Here is a 22883-nt window from a genome sequence, read left to right as displayed (position 1 = left end):
TATAGATATAGATATAGATATAGATATAGATATAGATATAGATAGATACAGATACAGATGCAGATGCAGATACAGATACAGATACAGATACAGATATAGATAGAATAACAAAACAAATGTGGGAACATGTTTTTAAAATTGGGTGAATCTGAATAATCCCCCCACACACTTTGTCATCGATTTTTTCTAACTCTAACCCTCTGGCTTCCCTCCCACAAAGCCCCTTGTGATTTCACGGGCCACCTGGGGAATCCGATACCCCCATTCTGTGTGTGTGTGTGTGTGTGTGTGTGTGTGTGTATTTCCCCTTTGCATCTCAGAACAGCAGTAAAGAGAGAGGAAGTACGGGGATGACTCGCATGCACAGATCACGAAAATCTGAAGAAGACACCAGCAGATGTGTCCGTCCGCCCTCGGGAAAAACCTTCCGAAGCTATGGGCCCACAGCCCAGAGAAAAGTGCTCGAAAGCCTCAAGTTGATTGTGATGGCAGCATCACCACGGCCGGTACCCCCAGGGGTCAGGGGTCAGGCCTCCCTTTGACTTACGGGACATACTGACATACACTCCTTGCTTTTTACTCTTACTTACTTAACATGGGTCACAACATTGTGAACCGTCGAAACAAAAGCCCTGAGACTTTGCACAGCGGAGACGGCGGCAGACAAGGCTCTGAGGTCTGAACCCCCTGACGTGGAGAGAACGAGGGGTGGCTGCCCCTGTCCCACCCAGTGCTGACCTCTGGGATGTCCCCACCCCCTGGGGCCCCTCCAGCCGCTCTGCTCCTCTGGGATCAAGGGCAGGAGCTTTCTTCAATGCGGAGCCCACGCCGGCAGGCATCGTTCCAATAACGCCTCTTCTCTCTCAAGATGTCACCTTTATTGCTGTCTCTTGTATTAAACTCAACCTCTCAGGGTCCAGGGGAGCCGAGGACATGCCCGCTGCTGGGTCTGGTCCAGGGCAGCCTCTCCTCCAGCCTCCTCGCCCGGAGAAGAGGGGTCTGCTCTCAGCACCGAGGGGCTCCCCGCTCTCTGCCGGTTCTCCCTCCCGGCCACTGGCAGGGCCTTACGAAGCCACTGGGAGGGACAGTCTGTGTGCGCCTCCCTGTCCTGGATCCCGCGGGGCTGAGCGCCATCGCGCGGCTGGAGTGAGGCAGAGAATAGAGGGAAGATGTGACAGAGCAGCCCCATGGGAGGGTCCCCGCAGATCCCAGCGCCAGAGGGACAGCCGATGGGAGCCCAGCCCCTTGTTGGAGGGGAGCAGGCTGAGGGGCACGTGGGGGAAGGGGGGGGGCCTGGGCTCCCCACAGAGACCTCCAGGCGGGGAGGCGGGAGGCCAGCTACGTCTCCCTGATGGTGCTGTACTCTGGCTCCGGCCGTGTCTCCCTGATGGCGCTGTACTCTGGCTCTTGCCGTGTCTCCCTGATCGCGCTGTACTCTGTCTTCCTGATCGCGCTGTACTCTGGCTCCTGCCGCTGGGGCCTCTGGGAGGGCCTCTGGTCCTCAGGCTCCTGATGCTGTGCCGTGAAAACCACCATGGAGTAGTGCAGGTCTTCCCTGGGGGCCTGCTGCGGAGAGAGGCCAGGGCTCAGGGGGAGGTGGGGAACCACCGATGGGGATCAGGACACCGAGGGGGCTCAGCCTTCCCCACTGTCCTGCCTTCTTTCCCCTAAAAGGACTGGGATCCTGCCCCCCCCCCCGCCTCCACACCCCCTCTCCCCCCTCCAAGCCAAGCACGGAGCCCAGGCTCAGGGCTGGGGTCCCTGGGACCCACTCTGAGAGCATCAGTCACCGAGTTAGGAAAACAGGGTGTTGTAGTCCCGGGGCCACATGCCTGAGGCCTAAATCTCTCCCCATCTTCCCCACCGAGGGGTCCTCTGCCCGACTTCTTCCACTAAAGGGGGTCTGTTGGGGGGCCCTGGGGGACTTCCTCCTCCAGTTCACGTTACAGCGGCTCTGCCTAAGGATCGGCCTGCAGCGGGTCCTTGATAAGAACTGAGAGCAGAGCTGATACCAAAGAGATGATGGAACCAAAACAGTGAGAGCTCACAGGCCTGGACACCAGGCCCACGGCACACAGCAGGTGCTTAATAAACGCTGTGCTGTATTCGCGACCAGGGCCCCAGTCACTGGCCGTCCCCCAGGCCCTCCCCCATGCGGCCACAATGGCGCCGAGCCCTGGGCCCTGTTTTCTGTGTGGCTCAGTCTTTTGTTGTTGTTAATCCAAACCCGAGGATATTTTCCCATTGGCTTTTAGGGAGAGAAGAGGGAGGGAGAGACAGAGAGGAGCATCGATGTGGGAGAAGCGCATCCATTGGTCGCCTTTTCCACGAGCCCCGACCAGGGCCTGGGTTGGGGAGGAGCCTGCAACCAAGGTACGTACTCTTGACCGGAATCGAACCCGGGACCCTTCAGTCCACAGGCCGATGCTCTATCCACTGAACCACACCGACCAGGGCTGGTGGCTCCTTCTTAAAGTGACACGACATCACTGGCCAGCCCTCACTTCCCTCTCTGCCCGCGGCTGCCCCAGGTGGTGCCTCTGGCATAGCCCGGGTGCCCTGCCAGGAGCGGGCGGTACTCACCACCGCGCTGTATTCCACCTCCTCCTGCCTCGGGCGCACGGGCTCTCCCTGAAGGAGCGTCTGCAGCTCCAGGTTGGCGTAGCAGGGCTCCCTCTGCGGGGCGGCCTGGGGTGGGCAGGAGGCGCGGGGCTGGGCGGCTGGCCGGGGAGCGCCCGGGTCCATCCCAGAGAGGCCCTGTGCCTGCTTCTCCACAGACATCTCCCCTCTCTCCCTCGGGGCCCAGCTGCCACCCGGCCTCCCGCCCCCACGCTGGTCCTCTCCGGGCCACGCTTGCTCCCCAGGCTGGCCGAGCCTCCCCCATTCCCCTTTCCCTGGAGTGGGGGGCAGACTGGCCAGGGCGCCCAGGCGTGGTTCTTCCTGCTCTGGGCGAGCACCCCACTCCTTGCATCGATGGTCCCCCAAGACCTCCGCTAGCCCACGGGACGGTCCAGCCCCCACCCCCTGTGCGCTCCACCACCCACCACCCCTCCCGGTGGCCTTTCTTTTTAGAGAGAATGGAAGAGAGAGGGCAAGACAGAGAGAAACATCGATGTGAGAGAGACACATCAATTGGTTGGCTCCTGCACGCGGCCCTGCGCCCCGACCAGGGCCCGGACCGGGGAGGAGCCCCTAACTAAGGTACATGGCCTTGACCAGAATTGAACTTGGGACCCTATGGTCCTCAGGCCGACGCTCTATCCACTGAGCCAACCCAGCCAGGACTGGTGGCCTTTCTTACCTGACAGGGGTTCTGGAGTGGCTCCGGATTCCCACCAGCTGCAGAGACAAGGGGGAGGGGGAGGTTTGTCCCAGAACAAGGCAGGTTTGTCCCGCGATCCATCTGGAGAAGGGCCTTTGCCTGCAGACTTCAGCCCTGGGGACCCTTCACCTCAGAGCCGCAGCCGGCTGGACTCAGGGTTTGTGGAGGGGAATGCGACTGAGCGGGTGAGTGAATGAGGGAATGAACAAGCAGGTGTGAACACATTCGGTTTCCGGTGCTGCACGCAGGCTCCACGCCACCCTCCCCCTTGGCGGGGACAGGCCTTCTGATGGGGGAGGGGGGGAGAGACAGAAAGGTCAGGCGGGAAGAGATGGGAGCACCGCCGGGGACGGAAGGCCGCACTGAGGGAGCTCAGAGGTAACCCGCTGGACGTGGGGCCCGCTCTACCCTCGTAACACAGTGACCCGGCACCCAGGACAGGGCCTGGCGCACAGTAGGTGCTCAGGACAGCTTTGCCGTGGGTGAGTGTGTGAGGGAGTGAGTGTGTGTGTGAGTGAGTGTGTGTGTGTGAGAGAGAGTGTGTGAATAAGTGTGTGAGTGAGTCTGTGAATGAGTAAGTGTGTGAGTGAATGAGTGAGTGAAAGAGTGTGTGAGAGTGAGTCTGTGTGTATGTGAGTGTGTGAGAATGTGTGAGTGTGTGAGTGTGTGAGTGTGTTGGAGAGTGTGTGAATGTGTGTGTGAGAGAGTGTGAATGAGTGTGAGTATGTAAATGAGTGTGTGTCTGTGAATGAGTGAGTGTGTGAATGTGTGTGAATGTGTATGCATGTGTGTGTGAGTGTGTGAATGCACCAATGAATGAATGAGTGCAACAGGCTTAGAAGAGGAATAATATTATGACATTTTCAGAAACATGTGCACAAAGAGGCATCGAGAAAAGACTGGAAGGAACACCCCAGACGTGGGTGGTTTCTCTTCTCGGGTGGAGGGAGTTTCAGTTTCTATTTCTGATGGGAACTTGTTTCCTCCTCTGTGCTGTTACTTACCTTTGGATTTTCTACAACAATCATAGATCCCTTTTTTTAAAGAACTTTTCTAGGTGAAAGGGCATTGCTGGGGATTGCTGACACCACAGATCTGAGACAGTCCAGGCTGGGAACCCCCCCTGGCCTCCCCCCCCCCCGGCCCCGCTCCCCCCTCCCCCCCCACTCGGGGAAGAGGAAGTGGCTGACACCCATTCCGCTCCTAAAGGCCCGGCCGTGCTGCGGGAGAGGCTGGGCCCATGGGCGGGTGGACGGGCTGGAGGTGAGAGGGTAAGGCAGTGTCCCCCCAACCCCTGCTCCCCCCCCAACCCCCCCCCCCCGCCCCGCACGTACCCGCTCCCAGTTAGCACTGCAGCCGTGGGGAGAGCACCCCCCTCCCCGCCCCCACACTTGACCTCAGGCAGAAGCCTGCATCCTACAGCTGACTGCTGGCCGGTCATCCGCTCTCCTTTAACTCACTCCCACGTGTTTATTGAGCACCTACTGACTGAGGCCAGACTGGGAGAGGCCTCCTGGGGCCACCTCCCACAGCCTGATGCACCACACCAGGGTCGCCTGCTCTCGGGTGTGCAGTCTGAGGGCATACGTTCCATGCCCACCCTGGGCTGGGGGTGAAGGGGCAGGGAGCCAACTCACCTTTGCCCCGCCTCCGCCTCCGCACCATTCTCCAGGCCAGCAGTGAGGCCCCCGCCAGGAGGAGCAGCAGAAGCGCCAACAAGATGAGCAGCACAGGGAGCCTGGAGGGAGGCAAGGGCGGGGCAGGGTGGGACGGGGATCTGGCCGCCCACCTTTGTTTCAATACATGGATAAGGTCATATTAAAAACAAAACAAAATAAGCCCAGCCGGCGTGGCTCAGTGGTTGAGCGTCGACCTGTGAACCAGGGTTCAATTCCCGGTCAGGGCACATGCCTGGGTTTTGGGCTCGATCCCCAGTGTGGGGTGTGCAGGAGGCAGCCAATGGATGGTTCTCTCTCATCATCTTGGAAATCAATAAAAATATATTTAAAACAAACAAAACAGCAGAACCCCTCCTTTCCCTACATCCCTTCATCTACCCAGTTCCCCAGACCCCCACACACTGTATACTTGAGAACCTTCCAGAGGCTCTGTATTCAGATACAAGAAAACAGGAATGTGTGTTATTTTCCTCCCTTTTTCACACCCGGGAGGCACAGTATAAACACTAGTTTATACTTAACAAATTTACATCTTGGACCCTGAGAGGATGGAGGCGAAAAACAACAACAAACAAACAACAAAAGACAACCCATCTTGGAGCTCTTCCCGTGTCAGCACATAGGAAAGGCCCTCGCCCTTTTTCACAGCTGCATAGTATTCCACTGCCCGGTGGACTGACCATCGTTTCTTCAACGTGTCCCTCCCTCTTCGTGGGCGTTTCCCCAGCTTTTGCCATCACAAATATCAATATCGCTGCAAAAAATCACCTCGTGGCTCTGCCACTGCACACAGAGACAAGCGGGCTTATTGACACGAGTTAGGGTTCAGGCCCCTCACTGGCTTGGGCCCCTTCCTTCGTCCCCCGTTGGCATTCATAATGGTCTGGTCCAGTGGTCAGCAAACTGCAGCTCGTGAGCCACATGCGGCTCTTTGGCCCCTTGAGTGTGGCTCTTCCACAAAATACCGACTTCTGCGCATGGGCCACGAAGTTTCAATCGCACGTGGTATTTTGTGGAAGAGCCACACTCAAGGGGCCAAAGAGCCGCATGTGGCTCGCGAGCCGCAGTTTACCGACCATAGGTCGAGTCTTTTTCTTAAAGACGCACCTCCCTTCTCCCCAAATCGCCGAGGCTTCAAGCCCCACACAACCTAGCCCCGCCCCCGTGGGTGCATGTGCAGCGTCGGTCTCTGGAAGCGCTGTGTTTGGGGCCGGAGTCCCCCCTGCCTGGCGTTAGGATGGTCATGGGGGGCGGGCAGGGAGCTGTGGGAGGCCTGTCATCAGACTGACCTTTGCCCCTGGATCCTGGGCTGGGGGCGCCAAACCCTCAGGAATTCTCTGGTTACCCACAATCCCCTTGCATCACCCCCGAGATCATGCTCAGAGATGAGGTGACTCAGGATGGGAGCTGGTCACCAGAAGGAGCACCCACGTGACTAGAGATTTGGGGTTCCGAGCCCTGGCCTTCAGGGAGGCTGGGAATGAGTTCAGTCGTGTGGTCGGTGATTCAGCCAATCGGTCTATGCGATGGAACCCAGTGAAAACCCGCAGCCAGAGCTTGGAGGAGCTTCCGGCCCTTAAACGCACCGAGTTCCGGGAGGGGTGCAGCCCACGCCGCTGGGAGGCGGGAACCCTGCATTGGGAGCCCTCCCCGACCTCCCCCTCCGTGCCTCTTCATTCGGCTGGCCTTTACCCTGATGGCCAAACTGTTGCCATAAGTTTGGCGCTTTCTGCCATTCTGCCAGCGGTCCTCCCATGATCAAAGCCAAGGGGTTATGGGAACCCCCACATTTGTAGCCAGTGGGTCAGAGTGCGACGGCTCAGGGGTCCCCCACCCCAGTGCCCGACACCTGAAGGCAGGCAGTCATATGGGACTGAGCCCCTGACCTGTGGGGTCTGTGCCAACGCCGGGTGTCAGGGCCGGGACTGAACCACAGGGCACCAGGTGGTGTGTGAGCCGGGAAGTGGTTTAGAACAGCTTGGATTTTCTGGAAAGTCTACATATGTTGTCAGGTCCTCCTGGGGCGCGTGACCCCCAGAGAGGTCACGAATCACAAGTTTAGAAGGAAGAACCCCAGGTTTCGGAATCCCAGAAGCCTGTGCTAGAGGCCCAGCCTGCCTGTAGCCACAGGACCAGGCAAATCACTTAACCTCTCCAGCCTCGGTTTGCTCATCTGTACAGTGGGAGTGGCGATGGCGAGGTCATGGTGAGGAGCAGCGGACAGCCCTCACGGGAGGCATCGGCCCGTGCGGGGCGATAACATCAGATCTCACTCAATGTTATTTCCTTCATCCACCCAGCGTCTCCCCACAGCTTCTCTCAGACCCCAAGGCAGGCCCAGCTGGGAGAGACAGACTGTGGCTCCCGCCTGGGCCTGGCACAAAGGGAGCCGGAGGTCCCCCCAGCTGGGGCATGACCCCCACCTCCCCCAACACGCACCCCCAGGGCCACACGCCCGGGAAGGAGGTGGCGCCCTGCGCTCCCCTGAGGAGAAGGACCCCTCCCCCTCCCAGGACGAGGGCGCCTTACCCGTGGTCCGAGTCCGGGCTCAGCTGGGAGCCATCCTGGCTGCTCCTGCTCTGGGTGGCGTTCACTGTCCGGGCTGTGGACACAGTTGGAATTTGGGCTGTGACGGTCGAGGTCGTGGCTGTAGTGGTGCTTGTACTTGTAGTTGTAGTTGTAGTTCGCCTGGAGGTTGGTGCTGCTGGTGCAGAAACACGAATCAGGCCCAGGGCTCTCTCCCGACTCCACCACTGGCCTCACCTTTTAGGCTTTTAGGCAGGACTTCTCACAGCATTTCCCCCCCCTCCCCCGAGGGCCCACGCCTCCCAGGACCGTCCAGGGAAAGCGAGCATTCCTAACAGGACCCTGTACCTCCCCCAATAGCCCCGATTCCATCCTGCCCAGGAGGTCACAGTCCTCCAGAGAGGCCCTAAGTCACCCCACAGCCTGTCTGGCCCCCTCAGCCACCGCCATGTGCTGCCTCCACTCCCAACCCTCCCCCCCCCCCCGCCCCGCCCAGAGCTGTCTGCTTCACTGCGAGTCTGCAACATCACTTGTTGGAGCTCCCACTGCGCTCACACCTTCAGCCCCCAGCCTTCCCCCACGCAGGTCCGGCTTCCTAGGGGCTGACCCAGCGTCTCCTCTCCTCTCCTCTCTCTCCTTTGCACACTCTGCTCTCTCGGCCACCCCTTCGCCTGGCAAGTACCTCCCCATCCCTCAGACTGAGTACAGGAGGCAGCTCCTACAGGATGCCTCCCAGTCTCTCTCTCTACACACACACACACACACACACACACACACACACACACTCACACACTCACACACTCACACACTCACACACACACACACACACACACACACACATAGTTTGCTCTGAATCTCTGATCCGATTCCTGCCTCAGCTATTCCGACCTGAGACTCTTCAGGAAGGACAAGGGGAGGGTGTGTGTGACTCACCTGGGAACACAGACACCTCAACCTTGAAGGTGATGTCTATCAGTCTTTCTGTCCATGGTGTATCGATCCCACACCTGTAAGTGCCTCCATCGCCCTCTGTGAGGTTCTTCAAGATCACTGTGAAGGTGAGGGTTGCTGGATGGTCCCTGATGGACACACGGCCGCGCCTCACTTCTCTCTCTGACTCTGTGGCCTCCACAATCTTCGTCCTCAGTGCTGGCAAACATGGGCTTTTGCACCAGTATTTGTTATAGTCTCTGTACTCCTTCTCGTACCGACACTGCACGCTCAGCGATCCCCCCACGGTGCCTGTCACGTGCTCGGGGCCGCTCAGAGACAAACAGCCTGGAAGACACAGCCCGTCCCGGGTTCTTACCAGATGCGCCAGGGGCAGGGGCACCCTGGGGTCACCCCATAGGTCTCCCGCTCCCATCAGCCAGGTCACATCTTGAGGGTCCTCCCCTGTCTATCACCCCATTATTTTGATGACAGCAGCTCCTTCCTCCAGAACCCAACCTGCTTTCTTGCTGCCCTGCCCCCCTCACTACCAGGGGCCTCCCCTTCCAAACACGCGTCAGGACCATGAGAACCCGCCCCCCGCGAGCCCCTCAAGTGATTTTTCAGCATGCGCCCCTCCCCCACCCCGTCGCAGCTCTGTCCACAGTGCCCTGACCTCAAGCTCCTGTCAGTCCCCCCTTCCCCCCCAAACGCCTGCCTGGGTGGGCCGGTGGCCTGCAGAGGCCTCCCAAGCCCTGTCACAGGGGGACGCTAACTGAGACGCTCACTAATGATTGCACCGGCGAAGTGAAATGGGCAGAAGCATCTGGTCTATGTCCCAGCTCTATGCATGTCAGCTGTGTGTGCTGGGGAAAGTTACTTGACCTCTCTGGGCTTCCGGCGCCTCCTCTGGGAAGTGGTGATGGTTGTGAGGCCTCACGTTGCCCTGGGGCACTGAGTGAGACAGTGGGTGTGGTATGCCGGGTGAATAATATTGGCTTGGACCATGTGAAGCTGCTGATTTCCAACTGTTTTTGACTCAAAAACCAGAAATTTCATATGATTCCATCTAACAGAGAAGCCTCTGTGTAGCCGAATGAAGAGATGAAAAGAGAAAATGACCACAGACACGGAGAGAAAGAGGAGAATGAAGATGGTGCATCGCAGAAATTCTCTACAGACAAATGTGCAACCTGTGTGAACGTGTGATTTTCTAGAAAAACCGACACAGGTCACTGAAACCCACACAGACCAAGGGCCTCGTAACTACAGGTCTCTGCGGCCTCCCTGTCCTCCAGGACCACGCTCCTGCCTCCTCCCTCCTCCAGGACCACCCTCCTGCCTCCTCCTCCTCCAGGACCACGCTCCTGCCTCCCCCTCCCCCAGGACCACGCTCCTCCCTCCCCCTCCCCCAGGACCACGCTCCTCCCTCCCCCTCCCCCAGGACCACGCTCCTGCCTCCCCCCTCCCCCAGGACCACGCTCCTGCCTCCCCCCTCCCCCAGGACCACGCTCCTGCCTCCCCCCTCCCCCAGGACCACGCTCCTGCCTCCCTCCCCCAGGACCACGCTCCTGCCTCCCCCCTCCCCCAGGACCACGCTCCTCCTCCTCCTCCTCCAGGACCACGCTCCTGCCTCCCCCCTCCTCCAGGACCACGCTCCTGCCTCCCCCATCCTCCAAGACCACGCTCCTGGTCCCCGGGTCTGGGCCTAGTCCCTCCCCCTCCTCAGTGGTCCTCTCTCTCTGCCTGGGTCCTGGCCCCCCTCTATGATCTGGGTCACCCCAGCACCCCCACCCACAACACCCAACCCTGTCTGTCCGTCTGTCTCCAGTGTCTGACTTACCTTTGCGCTTGTTCTTATGTGTTCTCTCTCTCTCTGTCTGTCTCTTTCCTCTCTTCCTCCCTCTCTAAAATCAATTTTAAAAATATGGTTTTTTAAAAAATATATTTTTATTGATTTCAGAGAGGAAGGAAGAGAGAGATAGAAACATCCATGATGAGAGAGAATCATGGATTGGCTGCCTCCTGCAAGTCTCCCATTGGGGACTGAGCCCATAACCCAGGTCTGTGCCCTTGACCAGAATCGAACCTGGGACCTTTCAGTTCGCAGGCCAACGCTCTATCCACTGAGCCAAACGGGCTAGGGCTAAGAATACGTTTTTTAAAAAGGAGCAAAATCCTGACAGTTTCCCAAGTTACTTCTCTCAAACTTTCAAGCAAAAACCACTCGCACTGCGCTGGCGCATCCGCAGGGAGTGCAGGCACAGAAAACCTCCCGTGCTTTTCGTGAGGTCAGCGTGACATGTGGGGACTAAACTTTGGCCAAATCTCAATGTAATTCGCCCCCTTAATTGTTTGAAGGAGAAAAGCAGTCGTCTCCACAGATAAAGGAAGAGCCCTGCCGCCTGCTGTTGATTTTAAATTCTCCGTAAACAGACGCCAGCGGACGCCTGTCCAGACGCAGTGGGACGCTGGACGCCGCACTGGTTGCTGGTCAGGACGACCGCACGCCTGGGGCCCCGGCATCATTCTGGCCGCACCGGCTCGTGATGAATGAGAGAAAGCGGGGGAGGAGCCGGCATCAGGGGGAGCCATGAGTTCTGGGTGCCAGCGGATCCATGGGAACACCAGGACCCGGGAGGCTCAGGAGGCTCAGGAGACAGACGGTGGCGAGAGGCTGACAGTTTCCAGGTGAATTCACAAAAAGTCATCGCTTTCCGACAGACAGCTGGTTAGCGGGTGGAATGCAGGAAAGCCTGCCCTTTAGGAGCAAAGCGGCCACAGAGGTCGCAGCTATCTTGGGCCAGTGGTCGGCAAACTGCGGCTCGCGAGCCACATGCAGCTCTTTGGCTCTTCCACAAAATACTGACTTCTGCGCACGGGGCACGAAGTTTCAATCGCACTGTACGTGTGCGTCCGCACATGGTATTTTGTGGAAGAGCCACACTCAAGGGACCAAAGAGCCGCATGTGGCTCGCGAGCCACAGTTTCCTGACCACTGTCCTAGGCTAAGCCTCATGGCTGCAGGCTGACTGAGGGGCACAGAAGGTAATGGTGGGGGACAGGGGGGGCGGTGGGCCCTGTCCCTGGAGAAGGTCTCTCCCCCCCGGCCTCCCCACCGCCTGGCCTCTCAGCCCCCCTCTCCCTGCCGGCCCTCAGGCCCTGTCCTCTCAAGGGGCTCTGCCTATGCACCCCCACGTCCCTGAGACCAGCCCCCCACTCCCCCTTTCCCCCCCTCCCCACTTCCCCACTTCCTCCACACCCTGGAGCCCGGGAACCAGGAGGGCGCCTCCCGGCAAAACCCAGCCCCTGGGATGCACAGGAGGCCACTCTCCCACCCCCACCCCCCGCTGTGCCCTGCCTCTCTACCTCCCCAAAAGCCCCCCTCCGCACCCGCCCCCTCCTTGGCCCATGTCCACCCAGGCTCAGCTAAGCTCGGGTGGATGCCCAAGGGGTCAGACCAGGAATGCGGTCCTTCCGTCTGTCCATCTTACCCGGTGGAGCGACCGCGCCCATCCTGAACCCAGGGAGCCCAGTCTGGGGGCGCTCAGAGCAACACCTCCGCAGCCCTGCCCTCCTCCTGCCCACCCTGCCCCAGCCCCTCACCTGGGACCCAGAGCAGCAGCAGGGCTGCCGGCAGCCTGGACGCCCGGCCCTGCGGGGTCATCTCTGCGCCACAAGGTCACGGGCAGCGGCGCCCGGCCTCCTGGACCCACGGCTTCTGTCCTCCTCACCGGGAGGGCCAGGCCCCAGCTCCCACTTCTGTTTTTCTTTGTGCGGCTGCTTCCTTGTTCAGCTTCTGGTTTTGTTCCTAGAGCTGGTCAGGAAATGGAGGGCTCGAGGGAGCAGGGGCTGGGGGCTGGCTGAGACGCCCCAGAGCTGGGCCCGCCCCCACTTCATCCCAGAGCCGCCGGTTCTGTACATACTTCCAGGGAGGACACCCCACCTTCCTCCCCGCCCCCCACTTTCACAGCTCCCAGGCCTGCGTCTCCCCTCTCACACCCCCAAGACCACAGGGCCAGGTTTCCTCCCAGCGGGGTCCGTTTCCTAGTCATGTGGTCAGGGTGAGACCGGGGGGAGGAGCCCTGGGCAGCACCCACAGTAACGCCACCTGGGAGCTCTCTATCTTTTAAAATATTTTTTTTTTTTTATTGATTTCAAAGAGGAAGGGAGAGGGAGAGAGAAACATCAATGATGAGAGAGAATCATTGATCGGCTGCCACCTGCACACCCCCCACTGGGGATCGAACCCGCAACCCGGGCATGTGCCCTGGAATCGAACCGTGACCTCCTGGTTCATAGGTTGACGCTCAACCACTGAGCCAGGCCGGCCAGGCCGGGGAGCTCGCTTCCCATGAGCCTCCAGCTCCAGGCCCCAGGCCTGACCCCCAAGTTGGCACAGTGGCCTCCGAGTCCCTGAATGCTGTCTGGTCTTGGAAACGTGGCCTCAGCGTGACCGGCAGGTCCTCAGGCTGTGACCTCTCACCGTGCACGGCCCCGCTGGACCCGGCTCAGGGCAGGACACAGCGGGGACTCTGCAAGCCCTTCTGGCCCATCACCTTCCCCCGGAGTGCAAGGGAACCAGGGAGCCTCGCTGGCTCTCCTTCTGGAAGGTTCCGCAGACAGCTTGGTAGGAATCGGGAGGGTTTCTAGAACGATGCAGGCACAGACCCGCGAACACTGTGAAGACCAGAGCTGGACGGGAAACGGAGAAGGGCTGTCACCTCTGGTGGCTTACTTGTCAAATACGCGTAAGTTTCCCCGAAATGTTTATTTGCAATTCAACCCCGGAAAGGCCTGGCTACGGTTGTGAGTGTCACGGTGAAGAGGGGGACACCCAGGACTGAGAAGCAGGAGGCTGGCTTCTCCTGTGGCTCATCCATCACCTTCGGGGTGAACTCGAACAAAACTAAAATGTCGATGATAATAGCTCGTCTGTGGGAATAAACAGTATAACAATTATGAAAATACTCAGACGGGAGGTAAATCCTCAGGCATTTCCCGGGGAGTACATCTTTAGTGAAAAGCAACAGGAAAGCAGGATTCGATGGTGAGAGGTAGGCTCTACGTGTAATCTATGGGAACTGAGCCGGGGGAGAGCAAGGGGCCGGGGGAACCGGTCCCCACCATACGCATCCTGCTCACCCAGCCTGCCCCAAACCCTGAGGAAGAGAGGGATGATGTCAGGTTACCACATGATGTCAGGAAAACAAGGAAGTGGCCCCCTTGCTGCTGCTCCCTGCTAACCACGGGCAGACCCGAGCCCAGGCCTGAGCACCCTTTCTCAGGAGGATTGGGGTGCTGCAACCACAAGGCCTCTCACTGGGTTGGGCTCTCTTCCCGGTGTGGACCCAAGCTTTCGGGGTCCAGTGGGGAGGGTGCTGCTCGTGCTGGGTGGGGGCTCTCTGGGCAGACTTGCAGCAGCTTTGAGTCCTGCAAACTGTGGGAGCCCCAGAAAAGATTTGGGGGTGACTGAGTTATGGGACTTCTCAACAGAACCTCTCTCTGCCGGGTAGCACAGGTTAGAGCTGCCTGCTCTCCTGGACAATCCGTAGCTCCCTATTCGCTCTGCTGCTTCCCCACCCTGAGTGAGGGACTCAAGTGGGGCCTAAAGGTGGAGAGGCTGTGCCCCGCCCCCGCAGCGAGGGGGGGAGGGGCCATGCGATGAGGCTGCTGTGAGAAGAGCTGGGCAGCTGCTTGAACTGTTGCTGACAATGCCTCCCACCAAGTGCTTGGTCGTGGTTGAATGGACATGACTCGGGGATTCATAACTGCAGGATCCATGAGGCAAATGGACCGACAGCATGAGAAGCAGCAGGGCAGGGGCGGCGGGGAGAGGGGCACAGTACTGGTTTCCCTGCCCCAGGAGCCTGGGTGAGACCAGCATCGCCGGCCTGGCCCTGCCCCATCAGGCCAGCCTGCCCCTCTGCTGGACTCTGGCACTGCCCAGGCCCCACCCTCCTGCCCACCTCTGGGGAAGCTGCCCCAGGAGGGCCGCATCTGTAACCCCACAGTCCACAACCAGCTGGCGCCGATGGCCTGTGACACGCTCTCCCGCCTGGTCCTGGCTGTGCTGTGGTGCAGATGGAGAGGAAGAGGAAGCTGTGGGTGAGCAGAGGGGGGCAGCCCAGCCAGAGGCCCGGAGCCCCCCCATCCACAGAGCCAGCACTCCCTGCGGGCCCTGTCCCACCTTGGACAGGGACCGGGGATGGAGAGCTGTTCTGATGGGGACCTGGGAGCTTAGCAGGGCACCCATGGGCGCAGCGCAGGAGGGGAGCGGCCCACCAGGCGTGGGCCTGTTCCTGGCTCTACCTGGAGAAACAGTTTTGGGGTTCCTCAATGTCACAGTCACAGGGATTGGGGCACCCACAGCCAGAGGGATGACCCTTCAAGCCATCTCCTCAGAAGATGCCCCTGCTTCTCCCGGTCCCTCTGAGCCCCCTCCCCCTGCACCCCTGTCCACACGGGGTCCCCACAGCCCCAGGCTCATGTGCCCACTGCACTTCCCGGGGACAGGGAGCCAGAATTGGGGTTCGATACAGAGAAGGCTGGGCATGGAGGCCTCCGTCTCCTCTCGCCAGACCCCACCCCAGGGAGAAGAAAGGGATAGAACTTAAACTGGGTGAGGGCAGGTTAAAGCCCGCCCAGCTGAGCGATTCAGATTCCTGCCCTCCACCTGGGTGACAACCAGGTTCCAACACAGGCCAGGGGTGTGCACACCTGGAACCGAAAGCAGGGGCGGCATCACCCCGTCCCAGCTCCCCGGGGCGCCCAGAGATAGTGGCGTCTAAGGGGGCTGCCTCCTGAATCACAGGTAAGACGCTGGGATCCCTCCAGGAAGCAGGGCCAGGGTGGGAGGCGGGTGAGGGGAGGCCTGGGAGGACCTGATTGTGACATGGAGCGAGATCGAGGAGGGTGGGTAGGGGGGAGGTCCTGCCCTGTGACCTGGCCCTGAGCTGCATTCTAGGGCCTGTGCACCTTTGTCCAGGGAGTCTTCCCTTCTGTGAAATGGGGACATTGCTAAGCACCGTACCCACTTCGTAGGAAGCCCGACGTGAGAACAGAGACGTGAATTCGTTTACGTCACGTGAGTGTGGTTTGCTGAATGCCACCACGTGCGAGCATCAATGTCTACTCCTCACAGCCGATTCCTTGCCCGCCGGTCACGTTTAACATGTCGTCCCCATTGGCCCCCAGACTTCGGGCCACACTCCGTGCCTCTGGGGGGTGGCTGCCCAGGGCGGGGAGTGGCTGGGAGAGGCCGGGGAACGCGCCTGAACTGCTGACCACGAGCAGAGGAGGAAGAGAATGTTGGGCAACTGGGGCCATGGGAACCCAAACCGACAGGCTTCCCAGGGGATCCCCATCCCCCCGCCTCCCCGCCCCTCTGCTTCCTCCTCCTTCCTCACCTGGGACAGCCTGTGGCTCTGGCTGCTGTGCTGGCCCAGGGCGGGGCGACCAGCAAGCGGCCGGTTCAGAAAACTCTCATGTTTGGCTTCGGGAGCCACATTGGCCCTTGAGCTTGAAGACATGAGTTTCTGACTCTCAGGGGATGACCCCAACGCCCACGGCCTCAGCAAGGTCAAAGCTCCCCACCCCCACCCCCACCCCTACAACCATCGTGACCTCACAGCTCACCTATCTTCAGGGGTCTTCCCACAGACACCTCCGGAAGCCTGGGGATGTGTGTTTCCAAGGGCTACCTCAGGCATGGTGTGGATTCCCTGGCTCTGGCACCTGGGCAACTAGGCGGAGCCGGCACCACAGAGAGAAGCTGCTCTTCTGGGAACGCAGGAAGCCCAAGTTGGCCAGCGATGAGCAGCACCAGACCACCTGCTGGTAATTGCCTGCACTACCGCCTTTCTGGGGGCAGGTAACTGTTCCCACCTGCAAGTCACGAAGGGAAGAGGAGGCTCCTGTGGGGAGGGGGAGGGGGAGGGTGTGTGTGTGTGTGTGTGTGTGTGTGTGTGTGTGTGTGTGTGTGTCTGAGACCTCCATCCAGGGCTCAGAGCTACATCCAGGGCCCAGACCTTCATGGCCCGGCCCAGACCTCGAACCCAGTATCCAGTCCATTATTGGGTTCATGACCACACCACAGTAGCCCAGACCCCCATTCCATAAGCCAGAGGTCCAAACCCTGACCCAGACCTTCCCCTGGGGCCCAGAACTCTGTCCAGTGCCCAGACCTCCATCCGGGGCTCAGAGCTACATCCGGGTTCCAGACCTTCACGCTCGCGCCCAGAATCGAACCCAGTATCAAATCTTTTATCGGGGTCCAGACCACACTGCAGTAGTCCAGACCCCCATTCCATGACCCAGAGGTCCAGCCCCTGACCCAGACCTTCCCCCGGGGCCCAGAACTCTGTCCAGTGCCCAGACCTCTGTCCCAGGACCCGGACCTCCATCCGGGGCTCAGAGCTACATCCGGGTTCCAGAACTTCACGTTTGGGCCCAGAATCGAACCCAGTATCAAGTCTCTTATCGGGGTCCAGACCACACCACAGTAGTCCTGACCCCCATTCCATGACCCAGAGGTCCAGCCCCTGACTGGGACCACCTCCTGGGGCACAGACACCCCTCCAGTGCCCAGATCTCCTTCCCAGGCCCCTGACCACCATCAGGGGCTCAGAACTGCATCCGGGTCCCAGACCTTCATGGTTGGGTCCAGACATCAAACCCAGTATCAAGTCTCTTATCAGGGTCCAGACCACACCGCAGTAGTCCAGACCCCCATTCCATGACCCAGAGGTCCAGCCCCTGACCTAGACCGCAACCCAGGCCCAAAACCCTTCCTGTGCCCAGACCTTTGTTCCAGGACCGGAACCTCCATTCGGGGCTAAGACCTACATCCGGGTCCCAGAACTTCATGCGCAGGCCCAGACCTTGAACCCAGTATCAAGGTCTTATATTGGGTTCGTGACCACACCACAGCAGTCCAGACCCCCATTCCATAACCCAGAGCTCCAGCCCCTGACCCAGACAGCTGCCCAGAGCACAAACCTTCATCCCAGGACCCAGACCTCCATCCGGGACTCAGAGCTACATCCAGGTCCCAGACCTTCATGCCGGGGCCCAGCCCTCGAACCCAGTATCTAGTCCTTTATTGGGTTCATGACCACACCGAGCAGTCCAGACTCCCATTCCATAAGCCAGAGGTCCAACCCCTGACCTAGACCTCCACCGGGGGCCCAGAACTCCGCCCAGCGCCCTGAACTTTCTCCCAGGACCCACACCTCCACTTGGGGCTCAGAGCTACATCCGGGAACCAGACCTTCATGCCGGGGCCCAGATTTCAAATCCAGTCTCCAGACTTTTATCGGGGTCCACACCACCACAGTAGTCCAGACCAGGGGTCCTCGAACTACGGCCCGTGGGCCACATGCGGCCGCCGAAAACATGTATCCGGCCCGCCGGGTGTTTTTGCCGCCGCTGCCTGTCCTGCTTAGCAGCCGACTGGCCCCGGGCCCGCAGTGCGCATGTGTGGAATGTCTGAGGGACAGGGAACTGGCCCCTGTTTAAAAAGTTTGAGGACCTCTGGTCCAGACCATCATTCCATGACCCAGCCGTCCAGCCCCTGAGCCAGACCTCCACCCTGGGCCCGGCTGAGCCTTCCAGACCATTCAACCATCAGACTGGGGACCAGGGGAAGGCTCCAGCCCCTGGGCAGGGGGTCTGGGGGCTTCAGAGACAGGCTGTGGAGGCGGAGGAGGAGTGAAGGGGTGGGACTGATGGAGAAGGAAGCAGGACAGTGCCGGGCCCTCAGACCAGGCCACCCAGGAGGGAAGCGGGAGCTCAGGCTTCGTCGTGTCTCAGGCGTATTTGCCGCCAATGAGAGCCAGGGGGTGCCCAGACACCCGAGTGGACCACCGGCTCTGAGGCCAGCCTGGGGCTGCCCAGCTGCCCCATTGGGGTGAACAGGCCGGTGCTGCACCTCCTGCCTGCCCTAGAAGGGGGATGACACTGAGGCTGCAGGGGGTCGGAGGAGGGAGAGGGCAGCAGCCTTCACGTGGGGACTGAGAAGGCAGAGACAGGAACCGGGTCTCACACCTCCCAGCCCTGACACACCTACCCCCCCCCCATTCAGTTCTCCACCCTCAGGCTCTGCATTGGCGGCTGCACCCCCCGTGGCTCCCGCCGGCATGTGTGTTGGCCACAGGGGAAGGGACCCAAGAATGAGACCCTCAGCCCTGCAGAGCTCCCGGCACCGGCGAAGAGGAGGCTCACCTTGGTCGTGGGCGGTTCGGGGTCAGGTGCATGTGGGGAGTGGGGCGCAGGGCCCGTGGGGTGAAGCAGAGAGAGGCTTAGTCCGATAGCTCCCCATCCCGCCGGCCACCTTTGCTTTCCCAGAAGCCTCCAGGGCTCCCAGATTAGACTCTCTTAGGGAGTTTTGTTTGTTTGTTTTTTGTTGTTTTTTTAATGCCCGTGCCTGAGCCTCCTCCCCAGCCCCCTCCCATTTTCCTACCCAACTGGCCCGGAGATTCTGACTCAGCCTGTTGGGTGGAGCCCACACCGCAAGGAAGAGGGAGGGTGAGGAATGCTTCAGGGAGCAGAAATGAGATTTCAGACCCTGGGCACGCCCTGGAGCAGGTGGAGGAAACAGAGAAGTCAGAATTTATTTTAGTCCCAACCCCTGGACACCAAAACTCTCCCCAGAGAAGGAGGGGGCTCCTCTAGGGGGCCTGGACCCCAACCCTTCCACAGGGTCAGATCCATAGGTTGGCCCTGGAAATGAATGAATGAGTGAATGAGTGAGTGAATGAATGAATGAGTGAGTGAATGCTGACAGTGATTAAGAGTGTGGACTCTGGGTCTCATTGCCCAGCTTGAGTTTCAGCCTCACTCAGCCTCACTGGTCTGCGTGCCAGCACAGACTTCTTTCAACTCTTCCCTCCTCTCTCCGTGCCCTGGGTGCCCCTTTCCCACCTGCCGCTCATTACCCTACGACAACCACATCTTTCAAAGGCCCAGCCTGTCCCTCCCCACAAGACTTTGTCCATGGACCCCTGTGCTCACCCCTGACCCGCGTGACCTCACACTTGGACCGGCTGCCCGGAACCAGAGGGCCAGGACACCTCCCTCCCCTTCAACTGCTCCAGCCAAAATCTAAGACGCTGCCATACTCTCTGACTCCACCAGGGGGCACTCTATGCCCGGGTAGCATTTATCTGTTTATTTGACAGCTCTTGAATGGCTGCCTACACTGTGCCAACCATTGGGCCCAGAGATGGAGACGTGAAGGTTAAAAATAAAGCAATTCTCCTCTCCAGGAGTTTGTGGTTTCGTGGGAAACATGTAAAAACAAAGACGGGAAAACAGGATTACCTTAAAAGGTAGCCGTGGTACTCAGGTCAAGGCAAGCATCCCAGGGGCGTGGGTGAGAGAGGGCCCCCCCCCTTCATCAGACACAGGAAATGGCACAGACAAGTGACCCCAGGTCCCGGACCCCAGCCCTGGGCCCCTCCCCATCTCAGGCCCTCCTCCTTCGAAGATGGCCTTGGGCTCAGGGCTGCTCACTCCTGGGAGTGGCCGACACACCGTGGTGCCTCTGCCACCCACGGTAGGGAGATGCCCACTGCCTAGGGGACAACTGTGGGCCCGCTGACAGCCCATCAGAGTCTCGATTGCATTTGGGGTGCTGTGCGGAGGGGCAGTTTCTGTCCTGTTCTTTCACTGAAACACAAACAACAAGGAAGCCCGCTTTCTGAGCACTGGGTTTACTCTCCATGCCCGCTCACTGCCAGCCCATGTCTGGGACGGGCACACGGGTCTCCATGTTAAGTGTCTCCATTATTAATGCCATCTGCTTTCCTGGAGGAGGAAAAACAACAGACACGTTTGCAAGACCGCACTTCCGAAGGATGCACAATGTGCCCTCTTCCTCAAGCGGCCTCCGGTGACTTCCTTCGCCGCTGGGGCCAGCCTCACCCCTCATTCCCTTCAGCCGCGTCCAGCCCAGCCCTGGTGTTATGGGTTGAATTCACACACACGCCAAATTCCTATGGTGAAGCCCTAGTGCCTCAGATGTGATGTGGTTGGAAGGTGGGGCTTTTACAGCGTAATCAGCTTAAAATGAGGTCATTAGGGGGGTCCCTAACCCAGCAGGACCGGTGTCCTTGTAAAAAGGGGAGACGTGGCCGAAACTGGTTTGGCTCAGTGGATAGAGCGTCGGCCTGCGGACTGAAAGGTCTCAGGTTCGATTCCGGTCAAGGGCATGTACCTGGGTTGCGGGCACATCCCCAGTAGGAGATGTGCAGGAGGCAACTGATCGATGTTTCTCTCTCATCGATGTTTCTAACTCTCTATCTCTTTCCCTTCCTCTCTGTGAAAAATCAATAAAATATTTAAAAAAAAAAAAAAAAAAGGGGGAGACGTGGACAGAGACACGCATAGAGGGAGGTGATGTGAAGGGACACAGGGAGAAGACAGCCGCCTCCAAGCCAAGGAGCGGGCCCGGACAGATCACAGCCTCAGGAGGAACCCACCCTGCCGGCACCTGGAATTCGGGCTTCCAGCCTCCGGGACTGTGAGCTGAGACATTCCTGTTGGTGAGCCCCCGAGGCTGAGGCCCTTCGGCAGGCAACCCCAGCAAACTGACAACCAGGTCCCTCCTCGCTGGTCCCGTGGGGAATGGGCCTTGTAATGACTCGGAAACTCCCCTCTTGACCTTCGTGAGAATGACCAACGGGGAGACGCTCCATCCCAGCTCAGAGTGTCCCCTTCCCTCCCCTTCCCAACCTGACACAACCTCTCCCAGGTGAGCCCTCGCCCCCAGTGCAGGTCCATGGACACACACACACAGGGAGTACCCCAGCTTTGTCCTGTACCCCAACACCTTACTGATATGGGAAAGTAGTTGCAGAATTCATGCAGATGGTAGGGTAGGTGGCTCCTCCCTGGGACGCCTGACTGCCCTCTGAACTGATGGGGGAGAAGAAGTTCACGGATTTGAGGAGGCAGAACCGTGTGCCAGATGGACTTGGGCGCTAGGAGAGAGTTCCGGGTGAGAACTGATGTCAGTCAGATGGTGGCAGGGAACAGCCTTAATAAATATTGATGAAGAACCGATGAATGAATGGATTAATGCGCCAAGTGTCACTCCCGGCCCGTGTTGTCTGCCCTGCGGGACACAGCAGGTTTACAGTGAGCTACACAGAGAGGCTGCCGACCTGCTCCACGAATGTCCACCTAATTCAGTCTTCGCAGAAGGCGATTATTTCACAAGGCTGGGGCGCAGGTGGTGTGGGGGGCACACACACTGCCTTCCCTGGGTCCCCCAAGAAGAGAAGCCACTGGAAAAGCCAGGCAGGGCGGACGAGGGGTGAGAAGTGGCCCAGGACACTGTGAGGCTGGCTTGTGAAGGCTGGGGCAGTGACAACAGGCTGATGGGGGGAGGGGGGGGGTGTTTTTCATGGAAAAGGAAAGCATGAGAGAAAGGAAGGGGGAAGAGAGAGAGAAAACAGTAAAAAGCCTCCCTGTCCCCCACCTGCCAGGTCCCAGTGACACCCTCGGTGATGGTGCCTTTGACTCTATGCAAATACAGGCAAATACGACTGTGGGGCAGTCATATTTCTCTTAAGTACGGGAGTGAATCCTTTTGGAAATTCTACTTCGCAGGTGGTGGGGTGGGGGTCGAGGGAGGGGTATCCCACCCCCACCCTCTCTGTGCCCTTCTCCTGGCTCTGGTGAGCACCCCCACCTCAGCTGCCTCCTGCATGCTCCCTCCTGGGGATGGAGCCTGAGACCCAGCAACCTCTTGGTTCATGGGTTGATGCTCAACTGCTAAACCACACCCCCCAGGCTCGATTCGTTTATTTGCATGTGTGTGTGTGTGTGTGTGTGTGTGTGTGTGTGTACAGCTCCAAGGACTGGGGTCCACAATTGAGCCCCTGCTGACCAGGATGTTCCCCTGACCCTCAATCCTGACAGCCTCAGCCCACTGCACCCCTCCCCCAGCTCCTCTCCTCGAACCCCAGGCTACCTGAGGGCACACCATGTGAGTCTCCTGGTGACTGTAAGACACCCGGGTCCCCTGCACCCCGCCCCAGAGCCCGCTCAGCACCCTCATCAGGCAGAAGCTGAAAAGGTGTGCGTCCAGTAAGAGGGGCGGGCTGGTCACACGCTGCTCAGGTGTTGGCAGGGAAGGGTCAGAGACATTCCTGTTGGTGAGCCCCCGAGTCTGAGGCCCTCCTGGGCTGGGGGGACCAGTATCCACACTGACACCCCAGAAGCCTGGTTCTCACCCAGGAGAGTTCGCCCTGGGCGGGGGCGGGGGCGGGGGGGGGTGGTATGTTGGCAGCCCGGATGGTTTTAGCATCTAGGATGCTGCTCAACATCTTACAGCGCCCGGGGCGGGCTCCTCCACAAAGAATGACCAGCCCCAAGGTCAGCAGGGGTAGAGAACCCCCAGGCTAAGAACCCCCTAGACC

The 22883-nt window shown here is 59.5% G+C and overlaps 1 protein-coding gene across 5 annotated transcripts; it reads right to left on the bottom strand.

The window, feature by feature from the left end:
- Nucleotides 1-85: 85 nt before the first annotated feature.
- On the bottom strand, nt 86-12482 carry CD300A (CD300a molecule). Of its 5 annotated transcripts, none has more exons than XM_059671084.1 (7): nt 12064-12482; nt 8461-8805; nt 7531-7705; nt 4960-5099; nt 3302-3339; nt 2584-2688; nt 86-1563 (listed from the first exon to the last, which is right to left on the bottom strand). In XM_059671084.1, exons 1-7 carry the CDS (start codon nt 12122-12124, stop codon nt 1339-1341), a joined length of 1089 nt encoding a protein of 362 aa, XP_059527067.1. In that variant the 5' UTR covers nt 12125-12482; the 3' UTR covers nt 86-1338. The 5 variants fall into 5 exon arrangements, with proteins under 5 accessions (XP_059527067.1, XP_059527065.1, XP_059527066.1 ...); XM_059671082.1 differs by having other exon boundaries at nt 86-1566; nt 12064-12477; XM_059671083.1 differs by having other exon boundaries at nt 86-1566; nt 7531-7702; nt 12064-12477.
- Nucleotides 12483-22883: the final 10401 nt, after the last annotated feature.

The sequence above is a fragment of the Myotis daubentonii genome, chromosome 16, assembly GCF_963259705.1.
Source record: "Myotis daubentonii chromosome 16, mMyoDau2.1, whole genome shotgun sequence".
Lineage (NCBI taxonomy): Eukaryota > Metazoa > Chordata > Mammalia > Chiroptera > Vespertilionidae > Myotis > Myotis daubentonii.
This window is presented reverse-complemented; position numbering and strand designations above follow the sequence as displayed.

Coding starts and splice junctions, on each gene's coding strand:
- CD300A (XM_059671082.1), bottom strand. CDS start 12,124: ATGACCCCGCAGGGCCGGGCGTCCAGGCTGCCGGCAGCCCTGCTGCTG. Junction 5,100..7,530: donor AGCCCGGACTCGGACCACGG/GTAAGGCGCCCT, acceptor GTGGGCGGCCAG/ATCCCCGTCCCACCCTGCCC. Junction 3,340..4,959: donor GAGGCGGAGGCGGGGCAAAG/GTGAGTTGGCTC, acceptor TTGTCTCTGCAG/CTGGTGGGAATCCGGAGCCA.